Source organism: Chiloscyllium plagiosum, unplaced genomic scaffold (genome assembly GCF_037043375.1).
Source record: "Chiloscyllium plagiosum isolate Xiang-an unplaced genomic scaffold, Cpla_swu_hap1 HiC_scaffold_21, whole genome shotgun sequence".
NCBI classification, from domain to species: domain Eukaryota; kingdom Metazoa; phylum Chordata; class Chondrichthyes; order Orectolobiformes; family Hemiscylliidae; genus Chiloscyllium; species Chiloscyllium plagiosum.
Window position 1 is genome coordinate 56,288,826 of NW_028270159.1, and position 18,624 is coordinate 56,307,449.

The 18,624-nt window shown below is 44.4% G+C and overlaps 1 protein-coding gene across 5 annotated transcripts in view; it reads left to right on the top strand.

The window, feature by feature from the left end:
• exd3 (exonuclease 3'-5' domain containing 3) overlaps positions 1-18,624 on the top strand; it is a 451,102-nt gene that overhangs the window by 139,335 nt on the left and 293,143 nt on the right. For all 5 annotated transcript variants that reach the window (XM_087998598.1, XM_087998600.1, XM_087998602.1 and 2 more), the window contains one exon: positions 17,161-17,261. In XM_087998598.1, coding sequence (XP_087854724.1) covers positions 17,161-17,261 — 101 coding nt within the window. The remainder of the gene's footprint in view (positions 1-17,160; positions 17,262-18,624) is intronic.

Consider the following 18,624-nt stretch of genomic DNA (forward strand, 5'->3'; position numbering starts at 1 on the left):
ATACAAAAGATAGCTTTTTGCTTTTCTTTCTTTTGTAAAATAAACTTATGTTCCGTAGTTAAAGAACATTTGCAATTTTGTATGAATATGTTTGAGTAACCACCATGAGAAGGTGGTTAATTAAAGTAATTATAATTAACATAAATTCTTGTAATTAACTATAAGAACTAAACATGGGATCTATCAAGCCAGGTCTGAGATGATGTGACATTTCCAGTATCTGTGATCATAATGGACAAGAACAGAGGAGGCTGAGGAGTTACTAAATGGAGTTTTGTAAAGTTATGAGAGGCCTACATGGAGGATGACCTACTTTTACACTAGCAGAGGGTACAAAAACCGTGGGACACAGATTTAAAATAATTGGCACGAGGACTAAAGGTGATTATGAAGAAGTATTTATTAGGGGATATTGGTGAGAACCTAGAATCACTGCCTGACAGAAAGAGAGGGAGAAATTCATGGCACATTTACAAATGATCTGGGTGAATCTCCTTGAAGAGCCTATGGTTCACGACCAAGTGCAAGTCTATGGTATTAAACTGGGAAGCCCCTCCCTCTCCATCCTGTGATCCACACCCCCACCTCCCCATGCTGCCTCCCCATCCCTTCCTGTGTCGCCTGTGTCTCTGCTGCCAGTGTATCCCTGCGCTTCCAATTATATGCCTCATGTAAGATCGGGAAAGAACCTGTTCTGTTTGGTTTGGTAATATTCTCAAAACCATACTCACCAAAAGTGAACCTTTGGGAATATTTATTCAAAAAGACGAGAAAGATACAATCGTCTGAACCATTTTTAGGTGTGTTACTGCAGTTGGTGGTTTCACAGTTCAGTTTTTAACCACAGTGAGCTTGAGGAGCTGGCAGTCTGTGCCTCTAGGATTTCAAATTGAAATGCAGAGTGCATTCATGCAGAGGATCTGCTGGCTGTTGATCAGAAAGCAGCACAGCTTTTCCTGCAGCCTGTGTGTGACAGGCTAGAATAAAGACTCTCTTTGATCTATCTGATGACTGAGACAAAGGAGTTGAGTCAGTGCTACACAATTAACTGATTTGCACGGAGCTTATTTATACAGATTGGCACCGAATTTCAAAGGGAGATTGATTGGAAAATCTCAGCTCTGAGAAAAGGCACGGGAGCGCGAGTGGTAGCAGCTGCTTTTAGATTTCGTGTAGGGGCGTACTGAGGGCTGCTGTTATACTCCACAAGGTGACTACATTTAAACAGAATTCAAGTCCCCACTTTTATGTGAAAACTTTATTTCAGTTAGCCACACTCCATAAAACTCTCACCCACTGATTACCACTTCTCCATTATACAACCAATTCAATCCCAGTTAACTCTTTATTAAGATATCCATCACCTGTTCCCTCATTCCATTTGGTCACATACATTCCTTTAGACCAGTTTACATGAGAACAGCTTCCTTTTTTTCCCTTTTTAGATAAACCACTCTATAATTAAAAAAACAAACCAAACATGCACGATGACAGACTATTTTCCCATTTCTTTGCATTATGTTTCCAAGTGTTGTTTTTCCAGTACATACAACAGCTCCTTAGAATTAGTTGATTTCTTTTGTAAAATAATTAGCTGGCTGCTGCAATCCATCTGTTTCAATTTGGGGATCACCCCATTCTCCTCCATCTTTTTAAAAACGGAAGTATTGATCCTCATTTCTTTTTTATTCACACACCGTCCTCAGTGAATATTATCCAATAGTGACTTATTATCAGTGTAACACTCAATAGGCTGCTGTTACCCCTTTCTGAATTCCTTCACAAAGATTCCTTTATGCTGCTCCTTATTATGCTAATTAAACATGACAGTGTCTGCTTTTAACTAAATACAAATCTATTTTAATAAGTTAATTATTAAGCCCTATGGAGATTTAACTCCATATATATACTTAACTTTCAGGGTGTTCCCACTGTGCCTCATTTGGAGGGTGAAGAAACACTTGCCCCTCAAGCTGGTCTCCTTGTAGAAATGCATCTTTATCTACAATCCCAAGCATTTGTTACTAGTTGAGCCAAAAAAAATCAAAATTGTTTTTTCTTCTTGGAGAATTTACCCTTGTATGTTAATTCCAGAGCTTTTCTTCCAGAACCAGTCTTGCTTTAGCTCTAAGTTCCATCAGAGGACACCTATTTGGTGCATATCCACCAAAGTAATAGGGTAAGTTATCCCCTATCTGTAACCTTTTGTGCATGCCCTAAATTCTCTCCAACTTTTTAACACTTATCACTTGGCATCTTTTTTCTTAACTTTCCTTCTAATCTGTGAATGACTACTAAGATTTCCCACTCATGGTCTTCTGCTTCTCAGGGTGTTTCTGTTTTTATCCCATTTTTCTTCTTAAACATGCTTTTTGTATTGCATTCTGTCTTTTCCTGGACTGCTACTGTTTGACTTCTGCCTTCTTTTATGATTTCTCTCAATGGGCCATGGCATCTTTCTAGGGGCACGTGTGGGCCTAGATACACTGTTTGAGCATTTTCTAGCTGTCCATCATTGTACTCCATGTTCCTGATCCATGGGCAATAGCCTACTGCCTCCTATCATTAAATTCATTCAGTTTTTATATTTCGCACCTTTACTTGTAGTAGTTGCATATATCCATTGACTAGTGCCTTCTGTCGATATTTGACTGTGTGGCAGTTGTTCGTTTTGGGCCTAAAGACTTTATATTGACCATCTGAACTGATCTGCGTATCATCAGACTCGCTGTCAATTGCAGCAGTGTGATCCTCATACCTGTGCAAAAACTGAGTATGAGAAGTACCTTGGTTCCTTAAAACTTTTAAAAACTTCTTTATAAATATGTCCTATTAAAACCCACTGGGGTCATGCACTGAGTACTGTTCGATTTAGAACATAGAACATAGAAAAGTACAGCACAGAACAGGCCCTTCGACCCACAATGTTGTGCCGAGGATTATTCCTAATCTAAAATAAAATAACCCAACCTACGTACCCTTCAATTCACTGCTATCCATGTGTATGTCCAGCAGTCGCTTAAATGTCCCTAATGACTCTGTTTCCACCACCACCACTGGCAATACCACCACATGCATTCACAACTCTCTGCACAAAGAACCTACATCTGACGTCTCCTCTATACCTTGCTCCTAATATCTTAAAACTATGACCCCTCGTGCCAGTCAATCCTGCCCTGAGGAAAGATCTCTGGCCATTGACTCTATCCATGCCTCTCGACAACCACCTGATGAAGGTGCAGCGCTCCGAAAGCTAATGCTTCCAATTAAACCTGTTGGACTATAACCTGGTGCTGTGTGATTTTTAACTTTGTACATCTCATTACTTTGTATACCTCGATCAGGTCACCTCTCTTCCTCCTCCTCTCCAGAGAGAAAAGTCGGAGCTTAGCCAACCGCTCTTCGTAAGACACACCCTCCAGTCCAGGCAGCATCCTGGTAAACCTTCTTTGTACCCTCTCCAAAGTCTCCATATCTTTCCTATAATAGGGTGACCAGAACTGGACACAGTATTCCCAAGTGTGGTCTTGTAGAGCTGCAGCAAACCTTCGCTGCTTTTAAACTCGATCCCCCTGCTAATGAAGGCTAAAACACCATATGCTTTCTTAACAACCCTATCCACTTGGGTGGCAACTTTGAGGGATCTATGCACTTGCACATCAAGATCCCTCTGTTCCTCCACACTGCCAAGATTCCAGTCTTTAATCCTATATTCAGCATTCAAGTTCAACCTTCCAATATGCATCACTTCACATTTATCCAGGTTGAACCCCATCTGCCATTTCTCAGCCCAGCTCTGCACCCTGTCTATGTCGCGCTGCAGTCTGCAATAGCCCTTGATAACAATGGCACCTCCAATCTTTGTCATCGGCAAATTTACTAACCCACCCCATAACCACCTCATCCAAGTCATTTATAAAAACTAAGAGGAAACGGCCTCCTACCTGCCCTCGACCCCTGGACACCCCGTGCTGGCCTCCTACCTGCCCTCGACCTCTTCATAGCAAACTGCCGCCGCGATATTAACCGCTACCTGAACTCCCACACCCCTCCCACCCACTCCAACCTCTCACCCTCGGAACGCGCAGCCCTCCACTCCCTCCGTTCCAACCCCAACCTCACCATCAAACCAGCTGACAAGGGAGGCGCAGTAGTAGTTTGGCGCACCGACCTTTACACCGCTGAGGCCAAACGCCAGCTCGCAGATACCTCCTCCTACCGTCCCCTTGACCATGACCCCACCCCCCACCACCAAACCATCATCTCCCAGACCATCCATAACCTCATCACCTCAGGGGACCTCCCATCCACCGCCTCCAACCTCATAGTCCCACAACCCCGCACCGCCCGTTTCTACCTCCTGCCCAAAATCCACAAACCTGACTGCCCCGGACGACCCATCGTCTCAGCCTGCTCCTGCCCAATCGAACTCATCTCGGCATACCTCGACACGGTCCTGTCCCCATTAGTCCAAGAACTCCCCACCTACGTTCGTGACACCACCCACGCCCTCCACCTCCTCCAGGATTTCCGCTTCCCCGGTCCCCAACGCCTCATCTTCACCATGGACATCCAGTCCCTGTACACCTCCATCCCCCATCACGAAGGACTCAAAGCACTCCGCTTCTTCCTTTCCCGCCGTACCACCAGTACCCTTCCACCGACACCCTCCTTCGACTGACCGAACTGGTCCTCACCCTGAACAACTTTTCTTTCCAATCCTCCCACTTTTTCCAAACAAAAGGAGTAGCCATGGGCACCCGCATGGGCCCCAGCTATGCCTGCCTCTTCATAGGGTATGTGGAACAATCCATCTTCCGCAACTACACTGGCCCCACCCCCCATCTTTTCCTTCGCTACATTGATGACTGTATCGGCGCTACCTCGTGCTCCCACGAGGAGGTTGAACAGTTCATCCACTACACTAACACCTTCCACCCCGACCTCAAATTCACCTGGACAGTCTCGGACTCCTCCCTCCCCTTCCTAGACCTTTCTGTTTCTATCTCAGGCGACCGAATCAACACGGACATCTACTACAAACCAACTGACTCCCACAGCTACCTGGACTACACCTCCTCCCACCCTGCCCCCTGTAAAAACGTCATCCCATTCTCCCAATTCCTTCGTCTCCGCCGCATCTGCTCCCAGGAGGACCAGTTCAAAATACGTACAACACAGATGGCCTCCTTCTTCAAGGACCGCAATTTCCCCCCCGACGTGGTCGACGGTGCCCTCCACCGCATCTCCTCCACTTCCCGCTCCTCCGCCCTTGAGCCCCGCCCCTCCAACCGCCACCAGGACAGAACCCCACTGGTCCTCACCTACCACCCCACCAATCTCCATGTACAGCGCATCATCCGCCGTCACTTCCGCCACCTCCAAACAGACCCCAGCACCAAGGATATATTTCCCTCCCCTCCCCTATCAGCTTTCCGTAGAGACCACTCCCTCCGCGACTCCCTTGTCAGATCCACACCCCTCACCGACCCAACCTCCACTCCCGGCACCTTCCCTTGCAACCGCAGGAGGTGCAACACTTGCGCCCACACCTCCCCCCTCACTTCTCTCCAAGGCCCCAAAGGAAACTTCCATATCCGCCACAGATTCACCTGCACCTCCACCCACATCATCTACTGCATCCGCTGCAGCCGGTGTGGCCTCCTCTATATTGGGGAGACAGGCCGCCTACTTGCGGAGCGATTCAGAGAGCACCTCTGGGCCACCCGGACGAACCAACCCAACCACCCTGTAGCACAGCATTTCAACTCCCCCTCCCACTCCACCGAGGATATGCAGGTCATTGGACTCATCCACCGCCAAACCACAACAACGCGACGGTCGGAGGAGGAGCGTCTTATCCTCCGACTGGGAACCCTCCAACCACAGGGGATGAACTTGGACTTCACCAGTTTCTTCATCCCCCCACCTTGTCTCAGCCGAATCCCTCCAGCCCGGCACCGCCTTCCTGACCTGCAGTCGTCTTCTTGACCTCTCCGCCTCCATCCTACTCCGACCTATCACCCTCACCTTGACCTCTTTCCACCTATCACCTTTCCAACGCCCCTCCTCCAAGTCCCTCCTCCCTACCTTTTATCTTCTCCTGCTGAACACTCTCTGCTCATTCCTGAAGAAGGGCCTGTGCCCGAAACGTCAAATCTCCTGTTCCCTGGATGCTGCCTGACCTGCTGTGCTGTTCCAGCAATAAAGTTTCAACTTTGATCTCCAGCATCTGCAGACCTCACTTTCTCCCCATAAAAACTAAGAGGCCCAAGAACAGAGCCCTGTGGGACCCCACTCACCACTGACCTCCAGGCAGAATACTTTCCATCTACAACCACTCTCTGCCTTCTGTCAGCCAACCAATTCTGAATCCAGATAGCCAAATCTCCCTGTATCCCTCCTGACTTTTTGAATGAGCCTGCCATGGAGAATCTTATCAAATGCCTTGTAGAAATCCATATACACCGCATCCCTTGCTCGACCTTCGTTGACCTGTCTTGTCACCACCTCAAAGAACTCAATAAGATTTGTGAGGCATGACCTACCCCTCACAAAGCCATGCTGACTGCCTTTAATCACTCTATGCTTTTCCAAGTAGTCATTAATCCTATCCCTCAGAATTCTTTCCAAAATCTTGCTGACCACAGACGTAAGACTGACTGGTTTGTAATTGCCAAGGATTTCCCTATTCCCCTTCTTGAAAAGAGGAACAACATTTGCCTCCCTCAACCTCCAGTACAACTCCCATGGAGAGTGAAGAAGCAAAGATCTTCGCCAATGGCTTAGCAACCTCCTTTCTACCTTCCCAGAACAACCTGGGACTTATCAATCTTAATGTTTGCCAAAGTTTCCAAAACACCAACTTCATCCATCCTGATCTGTTCAAGCCTGTTTCCCAGCTCCTCCGAGTTCTCATTTACAACAAGGTCCCGTTCCTCAGTAAAACTGAAGCAAAAAACTCACTTAGGACTTCCCCTATCTGCTCAAACTTCACGCACAAGTTCCCTATGTTATCCCTGACTGGCCCTACTTCCTCCCTGATCATTCTCTTATTCCTCACATATGAGTAAAATGCCTTTGGGTTCTCCCTAATCCTTCTTGCCAAGCCTTTATCGTGCCACCCTCCTGGCTCTCCTCAGTCCATTTCTGAGCTCTTTTCAGGTAAGCCTGTAATCTTCTAAAGTTGTGCTAGATCCTTGCTTCCTCCAACTTAGGTAAGCTGCCTTCTTCCTTTTAACGAGAAGCTCCTTTGTTCTCGTCATCCACGGCTCCTTAATCTTACCCCTTGTCTCAGAGGAACAAATCTGTGCATCACTCGCAACAACTGCTCCTAAACAGTCTCCACATGTCTGCTGTGCCCTTTCTGTGGGACAATTGCTCCCAGTCTGTACTTCCCAACTCCTGTCTGATAGTGTCATATTTTCCTCTTCCCCAATTAAATATTTTCCCTTAGTAACTACTCCTTTCCCTCTCCAAGGCTATGGTAAATGTGAGGCAGTTGTGATCACTGTCACCAAGGCGTTCTCCCACCGCAAGATCTGACACCTGTCCTGGCTCATTGCCAAGAACCAAATTCAAACTGGCCTCTCCCCTCGTCGGCCTGTCTACATACTGAGTAAGAAATCCCTCCTGAACACATCTGACATAAACGGCTCCATCCAAACCATCTGCACTAAGGAGGTTCCAATCGATATTGGGAAAGTTGAAATCACCCATAACAACAACTCTGCTACATCTGTATTTTTCCAAAATCTGCCAGCCTGTGTGTTCTTCAATCTCCCTACTGCTATTAGGATGTCTAGAAAACACCTAATGCGGTGGCTGCTCCCTCGCTGTTCCTAACTTCCACCCATACTGACTCAGTAGACAAACCTTCCTCAACAACCTTCATTTCTGGAGCTGTGATGCACTCTCTCATTAGCAATGCTACACCCCCTCTGCTTTTTCCACCCTCCCTGTTCTTTTTAAACATTCTAAACCCCAGAACATCTAGCAACCATTCCTGTCCCTGTGAAAACCATGTCTCCAATATGGGCACAACATCATCGTCCCAAGTACAAATCCATGTTCTAAGTTCATCACTCTTATTTCTGACATTCCTTACGTTAAAGCATAGAACATAGAAGAATACAGCGCAGTACAGGCCCTTCGGCCCTCGATGTTGCGCCGATCCAAGCCCACCTAACCTACACTAGCCCACTATCCTCCATATGCCTATCCAATGCCCGCTTAAACGCCCATAATGAGGGAGAGTCCACCACTGCTACTGGCAGGGCATTCCATGAACTCACGACTCGCTGAGTAAAGAACCTACCCCTAACATCTGTCCTATACCTACCCCCCCTCAATTTAAAGCTATGCCCCCTTGTAATAGCTGACTCCATACGTGGAAAAAGATTCTCACTGTCGACCCTATCTAAACCCCTAATCATCTTATACACCTCTATCAAGTCACCCCTAAACCTTCTTTTCTCCCCAACCCCAAGTGCCCCAGCCTTTCCTCATACGATCTTTCTACCATACCAGGCAACATCCTGGTAAACCTCCTCTGCACCCGTTCCAGTGCCTCCACATCCTTCCTATAGTATGGCGACCAAAACTGCACACAATACTCCAGATGTGGCCGCACCAGAGTCTTATACAACTGCAACATGACCTCAGTACTCCGGAACTCAATTCCTCTACCAATAAAAGCCAGTACGCCATATGCCTTCTTCACCGCACTATTTACCTGGGTGGCAACTTTCAAAGATTTGTGTACATGGACACCAAGATCCCTCTGCTCATCCACACTACCAAGTATCCGACCGTTAGCCCAGTACCCCATCTTTTTATTACTCTTACCAAAGTGAATCACCTCACACTTAGCTACATTGAACTCCATTTGCCACCTTTCTGCCCAGTTCTGCAGCTTATCTATATCCCGCTGTAACCTGCCACATCCTTCCTCACTGTCAACAACTCCTCCGACTTTCGTATCATCCGCAAACTTGCTCACCCAACCTTCTAACCCCTCCTCCAGGTCATTTATAAAAATGACAAACAGCAATGGTCCCAAAACAGATCCTTGCGGAACACCGCTAGTGACGGCACTCCAAGATGAACCTTTGCCATCAACTACTACCCTCTGTCTTCTTCCAGCCAGCCAACCCCTAATCCAAACCTCCAACTCACCCTCAATGACATACCTCCGTATTTTTTGCAGTAGTCTACCATGGGGACCCTTATCAAACGCCTTACTAAAATCCATATACACCACATCTACTGCTTTCCCCTCGTCCACCTCCTTAGTCACCTTCTCAAAGAATTCAATAAGGTTTGTGAGGCATGACCTGCCCTTCACAAAACCATACTGACTATCCTTGATCACATTATTCCAATCCAGATGTTCATAAATCCTATCCCTTACAATTCTCTCTAAGATTTTGCCCACAACAGAAGTGAGACTCACCGGCCTATAGTTGCTAGGGTTATCCCTACTCCCCTCCTTGAACAAGGGAACCACATTTGCTAGCCTCCAATCTTCTGGCACTACTCCTGTAGACAACGAGGACATAAAAATCAAGGCCAATGGCTCTGCAATCTCCTCCCTTGCTTCCCAGAGAATCCTAGGATAAATGCCATCAGGCCCAGGGAACTTATCTATTTTCACCCTTTCCAGAATTTCCAACACCTCTTCTCTACATACCTCAAAGCCATCCATTCTACTTAATTGTGACTCAGTACTCACATTGACAACAATGTCCTGTTCCTGATTGAATACTGACGAAAAGTATTCATTCAGTGTCTCCCCAATCTCTTCAGCCTCCACACGCAACTTCCCACTACTATCCTTGACTGGACCTATTCCTACCCTAGTCATTCTTTTATTCCTGACATACCTATAGAAAGCCTTAGGGTTTTCCCTAATCCTACCAACTAAGGACCTTGCTGCTCTTAGCTCTCTCTTCAGGTCCTTCCTGGCTACCTTATAACTCTCAATCGCCCCAATTGAACCTTCACGCCTCATCTTTACATAGGCCGCCCTCTTCCATTTAACAAGGGATTCCAATTCCTTATTAAACCACGGCTCCCTCACACGACCCTTTCCTCCCTGCCTGACGGGCACATACTTATCAAGGACACTCAATAGTTGCTCCTTGAACAAGCTCCACATATCAATTACACCCTTGCTTTGAAGCTTACTTTTCCAGGCCACACATCCTAAGTCATGCCTCACAGCATCATAATTTCCCTGCCCCCATCTATAACTCTTGCCCTGTAGTGCACACTTATCCCTCTCCTTCACTAGAGTAAAAGTCACCGAATTGTGGTCACTGTCCCCAAAGTGCTCACCTACCTCTAATTCTAACACCTGACCTGATTCATTACCCAGAACCAAATCCAGTATGGCCTCACCTCTTGTTGGCCTATCTACATATTGTGTCAGGAAACCCTCCTGCACACATTGGACAAACACTGACCCATCTAACGAACTTGAGCTATAGCTTTCCCAATTAATATCAGGAAAGTTAAAGTCCCCCATAACAACCACCCTATTACTTTCACTCTTCTTTTGAATCATCCTCGCAATCCTTTCTTCTACGTTTCTAGGACTATTTGGCGGCCTGTAAAAAACTCCTAACAGGGTGAGCTCACCTTTCCTATTCCTAACTTCAGCCCAAACTACCTCAGATGGCGAGTCTTCATCCATCGTCCTTTCCACCGCTGTAATACGATCTTTGACAAGCAATGCCACACCTCCCCCTCTTTTACCCCCACCTCTGACCCTACTAAAACATTTAAACCCTGGAACCTGCAACAGCCAATCCTGTCCTTTAACACTTTAACCGATCCCTTTGTTTCATTACGTGAAAAACCTTTCTGATAGATTCACTACATCCTGTCACTGCCCCACTGTAAAATTATTAATTTTCTTTCTTGGACCTCTCCATTCTTCGAGACCCTCTTTCTTATGATAAACTGTATGTCCAGATGGATCCTGGTATCCAATGGCGTTAACGTTACTTGTTAAGGTTAGTTGAATTCTTTCAGATTTTGACTTCAGTGAAAGTCTGCATGTAGTGCATGAAAAAGTAGAACTTCTCCATTTGGGAGCTGATCACATATTACTCTTGGAACTTTAGGATTCCTACAAAAAAAAAACAAGCCTTGGCCCACTGTGTGCTTGAATTCTTAGCATGTGCAGCCCACACTAATGCAGATAATTTACTGTTTGACCAATGAACCATTTTGTCTGTTATTGCATGGTTCATTATGAAACGTCGATTCTCCTGTTCCCTAGATGCTGCCTGACCTGCTGCGCTTTTCCAGCAACACATTTCCATCTCATTATAAATACCCCATTGCTAAAAAGGACTTTCTGTTGCTGTATTCGTGATTGCTTTGTTCATGTTTGCATACACATCTCTGTATTCATCATCAAACTCCCTCAATATTGAGTGAGAAATTTTGTCAGAGTATAGTTCCTGTCCGCTTTGCCTACAATTATTTTATCTTTACCATGTGTATTCTTCACTGACAAAATGGGGTTGCCAAATCTACAAAATGTAAAATTAACATGTCTTTTGCTTTATTGAATACCTTTAAATCCATGTCCTCTGCCTCATTGTAAATTCTTGCTCAGAGCAAACTTCCTTAATAGTGTAACAGTGTTCTTTGATCGTTCTTAAACATCTGCCATTTGTCACATCTCTTCAATGAACTTATTGTACTACTTACCCCTTATTGTCACTCTTCTATGGCCAGACCAATTTTGTATCCAACTTGCCAAGAAGCTATGGATCCCATCCAACTTAATCTTCTGGACCAGCCTACCATGAGAAACCTTGTCAAATACTTCAGTAAAGTCCAAGTAGATAACATTTGTTGCCCTAACCTCATCGATCACCTTTGTCACTTTCTCAAAAAGCCCTACAAAGTTAGTGAGACAAAACCTCCCTGCATAAAACCTCCCTGCTGACTATCCAGAATAAGTTAAAATCTTCTAGGGGAAAGTGAGGGCTGCAGATGCTGGAGATCAGAGCTGAAAATGTGTTGCTGGAAAAGCGCAGCAGATCAGGCAGCATCCAAGAAGCAGGAGAATCAACGTTTCGGGCATGAGCCCTTCCTGAAGAAGGGCTCATGCCCGAAACATCGATTCTACTGCTCCTTGGATGCTGCCTGACCTGCTGCGTTTTTCCAGCAACACATTTTCAGCTCTTATCCAGAATAAGTCCATTATTCTCCAAATGGAAGCAAATGGCGAAAAAGGATACAAAGATTTATGTCAAGGCCTCAGCAATCTCCTCCCTTGCCTACTTCAGTATCCTGGGATAGATTCTATTAGGCTCTGGTGACTTGTCTATTTTCATGCCTTTCACGACAATCAACATCACATTAACATCTACTTGCCCCAGAATTTCAGCATATCCCTTTTTACTTTTACCAATATCCATGTCCTGCTTTTTGGTGAATAACGACATGACGTACTCATTAAGGACCTCATACTCATTCTGTCTGCGAGCATTAATTCCCTCCTTTGTCCTTGAGTGGACCTAACCCATTTATTGTTGATAAATGTGAAGTCGTGGTATCAGAAGAGCAAGATATTCAATGTTTCAGGTTGGACCCTTCATCAGGACTGTTGTACTTTTTCCAGCTCCACATTTTATCGACTCTGATTTTCCAACATCTGCAGTCCTCACTATTTCTAGTGAGCCTGTTTACTCTCTTGCTCCTCATGTGCTTATAAAATGCCTTGAGATTTTCCTTACTGCTTTCGTGGCCCCTTTAAGTCCAACTAATTTCTTTTTAAAATTCTTTTATGCTTCCTCTGTACTCCTCAAGTTTCTAAATTTCTTAAAGTATGCTTCTTTTTGACTAAAAGAAGTCTTGATATTTGGCACAGTCCAACAATGTAAACGCTAGAAAAGATTGGACATTTCCAAATGAATTTATTTAGTTTTGCATACAACCTACTGAATTCCAATGTGTACTTTTCCTCAGTACTGTCTCTTTTTTAAAAATTTGTCAATATCTGACCAAGCAGTCAATGAATGATCTTTTTGTTAAGTTTTATCTGTGAAAGTTAACTATCTGTCCAAAATTTCCTCTGTGTTAAATAATCAGTACAAAGACTGTAATGTTTTGATTTTCTTTATTTTTGATTGTTGACCAAAATGGGGAAATGGCTGGTTTATAAACCAAGGATAGCTGCACTTTTTAAAAGCAAATTGTAAGTGTTGGGTACAAAGCTATTTGTGCAAACAGGGAGGAAAGATTTATAGACGAGTTGGAGGCTTTGACCAGCAACAAATAACTGATTGGTCTTTGGGCTAGTGACTAACTGTGAATGGCAAATGACTATATGATTGGCTCCCAGATACCTTGGAGATATATGAATGTTTGGGAGAAGCCATCATATCTCCATGGGAGCAGAAGCTGTATCTTTTTACTGTAGTAAAACCTATGTTAACTGTGAAGGAAGCCAGTTTATTTTTCCCTCAGAAATTGCTGTAAGCCATGACTTTTAATCAGCAAGCCAGATACTTTATAAGTGAATCAGCTACCCTGTACCTTCTGCAAGCAAGTGAAGTATCTGGAGAGGTTTATTTATTAAGTACAGAAACCTGGTTCATATTTTTTGTCAACCTGGGGAATTTTCTGTACTTTTATAAAATCTTTATAAAACTGTTGTGATTATTCTAGGAAGAGCACGGCTTGATTTCCAGTACATTACCCCATTGAGGCATGACATCAGGTTCCAAATCTGAAAAAGCCTTGTTTCTTATCCTGTTCCTGTATGGTAACAAAAGTGCTGAGGCCATACCTTGCTTCCTCTTTTGTAAAGAAGTAACCCAGGCCCACATTTGTAACTTCATTCTTCTGGTCATAAGGCTAATTTTCAGAAAGCAGATGGGCAATCATACCTTGATACTTTACATTCTGGCTTAACTATCCTTTACTATCAATGTTATACTGCAAGGATAACTGTATTCAAACAGAATTAAGTCCACACTTTTATGTGAGAGATTTACTTCAACTAACCAATCCATAAAACTTGCTCCATATCTCGTGGCATTGTGATATTATCCCTACCTCTGAGCCAGGAGGCTCAGGTTTAAGTCCCACCTATACCAGAGCTATGCTATAACATTAAAAAATAATGAAGACTGTTGCGACGCAGTGGGTTGTCCCTACTTTTTGAGCCAGAAGGCTGGTGTTCAAGTCACTTGAGAGGTGGGTTATGATATCTCTGAACAGGTTGATTAGAAAATGTCCTCAACTAATTGAAACACCATTAACTCTTCGTTATTATATCCATTGCCTGTTCTCTCATTCTATCAGGTTTTCAGACCAGATCAGATGATAACAGATGCTTGTTCCCACTCTGGACACATCAATGATAAATAACTGCCAGTGACTGTTTGGCTAAGCAGTCTGGAAGAGTGTGATGCTGATGTATGCATTGACAGTGAAGGTCCTATATTAAGTGGGTGAACCAGAACAATTCAAAACTAAACCTCAACCAGGGGGCAAGGCCACAAGCACACACACTAGGAATAGACAAGATCAGCGCTAATGTCTTTACACAGTGAAGGATTGTAGATCTCAACCTAAAGCTGTGCTAATGAGTCTAAGAAGTCACTGTTGGCTGCACTGACCTCATGACACCAATTGTGTACATTTCTTGTGAATAAACTTTCATTGACTCTTAAAAGAACATCATAGAGTCATACAGCATGGAAACAAACTCGTCGGTCCAACTCATCTGTGCCGATCAGACATCCCAATCTGACCTTGTCCTACTTGTAAGCAGCTGGCCGTAGTGCCTTCCTATTCATGTACCCAGCCAGATGCCTTTAAATACTGTGATTGTACCTGCCTCCTCCACTTCCTCTGGTAGTTTGTTCCATATACCCTCTGTATGAAAAAGTTGCCCCTTAGGTGCTCTTTAAATCTTTCCCCTCTTAGTTTCAACCTATGCCCTCTAGCTTGGACTGCCCCACCCCAGGAAAAAGGTCTTGACTTCTCCTTATCCATACCTCTCATGATTTTATTAACCTCTGTAAGGTCACTCAGCCTTCAGTGCTCCATGGGGAAAAAGCCCCAGACTATTCAGCCTTTCCCCATAACTCAAAAATTTCCGGTCTGAGCAGCATCCTTGTAAACCTTGTGTACCGTCTCCGGTTTAACAACATCTTCCTATAAAAGGGTGACAAGAATTGTATGCAGTATTCCAAAAGTGGCCTCACCAACGTCCTGTACAGCCGTAGCATGACATCCCAACTCCTGTACTCCATTGTCTGACCAATAAAGGCAAGTATTCCAAATGCCACCTTCACCACTCAGTCTAACTGCAAAGAACTATGCTCCTTGCCCCCTGGGTCTCTTTGTTTGGCAACACTCTCCAGGGCCCTATCATTAACTGCATAATGTACTTTAAAGACTCCTTTTATTCATTCTTGTCAAAATATGTCCTTATTTTCTTTGATCACCCAACTGTGAAGCAACATAGAACATTTTTCTGAATTATCTAAATGATTTGGAGATTGGTGTTGAGGGCAAAATCTCTAAATTTCGAGATGGTACTAAGCTAGGGAAAACAGTAAATTGTGAAGATGCTGTTGAGTGACTTCAGACAGACCCAGCCAGATGCCTTTAAATACTGTGATTGTACCTGCCTCCTCCACTTCCTCTGGTAGTTTGTTCCATATACCCTCTGTATGAAAAAGTTGCCCCTTAGGTGCTCTTTAAATCTTTCCCCTCTTAGTTTCAACCTATGCCCTCTAGCTTGGACTGCCCCACCCCAGGAAAAAGGCCAGGAATAAGCTGGCCAAATAGGCAGACACCTGGCAGATGAATTTCAATGCAGAGAAATGTGAGGTAATGATTTTGATAGAAGCAACATAAAAGATAATACAGGCTCAGTGATACAACTTTGAAGGGAGCAGATGGACATTGGGTTTCAAGTGCATAATACCCCAAGGTGGCCAGGCATATTGAGACAGTTGTTAAGGCTTATAGAATCCTTGGGTTTATGAATATAGGTGTGGAGGATAAAAATAAGGAAGTGATGCTCCACTTCTACAAAGTATTGGCCGGATCACATTTGGATTATTCTGTTCAATTCTGGGCAGCTTATTCAAGAAAGCATGCTGAAGTCCAGGAGAGAATTTGAAGGAGATTTATTGGAATGATATCAGGAATGAGAGATTTTAGATACTAGGAAAGATTAGAGAAATTGGGTTTATTCTCCTTAGAGCAGAGAAGATGTGAAAGATGGCCTTATTGAGGTGTTTAAAATTATGAATAATTTTGACAGGGTAAGGAAGGATATTCCGTTACCACAAATTATTATTTCAGTAACGAGGGAACACAAATTCAAGTTTGTAAGCAAGACAGTCAGGAATGAGATGAGGCGAAACTTATTTACTCAGGATTTGGAATGTACTGTCTGGGAGAGTGGTGGAGACAGATTCCATTGGAGGTTTGAAAAGAGGGCTGGATATACATTTTTTGTTTTTAATTTTTTTTTATAGAATCCCTACCGTGTGGAAATAGGTCATTTGGCTCAACAAGTCCACACCGACCTTCTGAAGAATAGCCCACCCAGACCCATAACCCTTTCCTAGTACCCTACATTTACTTCTAATTAATGCACCTAACTTACACATCCTTGGACACCCTGGGCAATTTTGCATGGCCATCTCACCTGATCTACACGTCTTTGGAATGTGGGGGGAAACCCACGCAGACACAGGGAGAAAGTGCAAACTCCACACGGACAGTTGCCCGATGCGAGAATCAAACCCGGGTCTCTAGTGTTGTGAGGCAACAGTGCTAACCACTGTGCCATCGTTTGAAAGTGATGAATTTGAAGGACTACAGAGATAGGGCTGAAGAATGGAACAAGCTGGGTAACTGTGTGTGGAGCTGGTACAGAAACAATGGGCTGAATGGCTTCCTTCTGTACTGTAAACTTTTATGATTTTATTACGTTAAAGGCGCTAACCATATGCAAGCTGATCAGATCAAAATGAGCCACTGACCCTTTTGTTAATAAAGGGAATATAGCAATGTCTCTGGGAGGCAGGCTGTGACTGGGAACTCCATGTTTTCAATTTGTGTCACTGAATTTGATCGTGATGCTGTAATTTGATTATCTCCTTGCAGGCGTTATGGAAAACTGTCTCATCTAAGATGGAATAAATTGAATCGGAAAGCTTTGAGTAAACTAGTGATCAGACTGATGGAGCTTTATGACATTAACCCAGGTATGTGTTTGACAGTAAGAGCCTGGCAAAGGTCACTATTCTGTTCATTGTAATGTGTCATGTGAAAGGATTGTCATAGAGTCCAACAACACAGAAACCAACACTTTAGTACAACTCATCCATGCTGACCAGTCTGAGTGGTTAGCACTGCTGCCTCACAGCGCCAGGGACCCAGGTTCGATTCCAGCCTCGGGTGACTGTCTGTGTGGAGTTTGCACATTCTCCCTGTGTCTGAGTGGGTTTCCTCCCATGATGCAGAGATGTGCAGGTTAGGTAAATTGGCCATGCTAAATTGTCCCTAGTGTACAGTGATGTGTAGGTTAGGTATATCAGTCAGGGATAAATGTAGAATAATGGGGTAGGGGAATGGATCTGGGTGAGTTATTCTTTGGAGGGTTGGTGTGCACCTGTTGAGCCAAATGGCTTGTTTCCACACTGTAGGGAATTCTATGATATCCTAAATTAATCTAATCCCATTTAGAGTCATAGAGATGTACAGCACGAAAACATCCCCTTCTGTTCAACTCGTCCATGCCAGATATCCTAACCTAAACTAGTCCGTTTTCCAGCATTGACCCATATCCCTGTAAACACTCCTTATTCATATACCGGAAGAGATAGGAGAGGTCTTGAACAAGTACTTCTCTTCAGTATTTACGAACGAGAGGGACCGTATTGTAGAAGAGGAGAGTGTGAAATGGACTGGTAAGCTAGAAGAGATACCTGTTAGGAAGGAAGATGTGTTGGACATTTTGAACAACTTGAGGATAGACAAGTCCCCCGGGCCTGACGGGATATATCCTAGGATTATGTGGGAAGCAAGAGAGGAAATTGCAGTACCGTTGGCAATGATCTTCTCGTCTTCACTGGCAACGGGGGTGGTACCAGGGGACTGGAGAGTAGCGAATGTTGTGCCCCTGTTCAAAAAAGGGAATAGGGATAACCCCGGGAATTACAGGCCTGTTAGTCTTACTTCTGTGGTAGGCAAAGTAATGGAAAGGGTACTGAGGGATAGGATTTATGAGTATCTGGAAAGACACTGCTTGATTAGGGACAGCCAGCACGGATTTGTGAAGGGTAGGTCTTGCCTTACAAGTCTTATTGAATTCTTCGAGGAGGTGACCAAGCATGTGGATGAGGGAAGAGCAGTGGATGTAGTGTACATGGATTTTAGTAAGGCATTTGATAAGGTTCCCCATGGTAGGCTTATGCGGAAAGTCAGGAGGCATGGGATAGAGGGAAATTTGGCCAATTGGATAGAAAACTGGCTAACCGGTCGAAGGCAGAGAGTGGTGGTAGATGGTAAATATTCAGCCTGGAGCCCAGTTACAAGTGGAGTTCCGCAGGGATCAGTTCTGGGTCC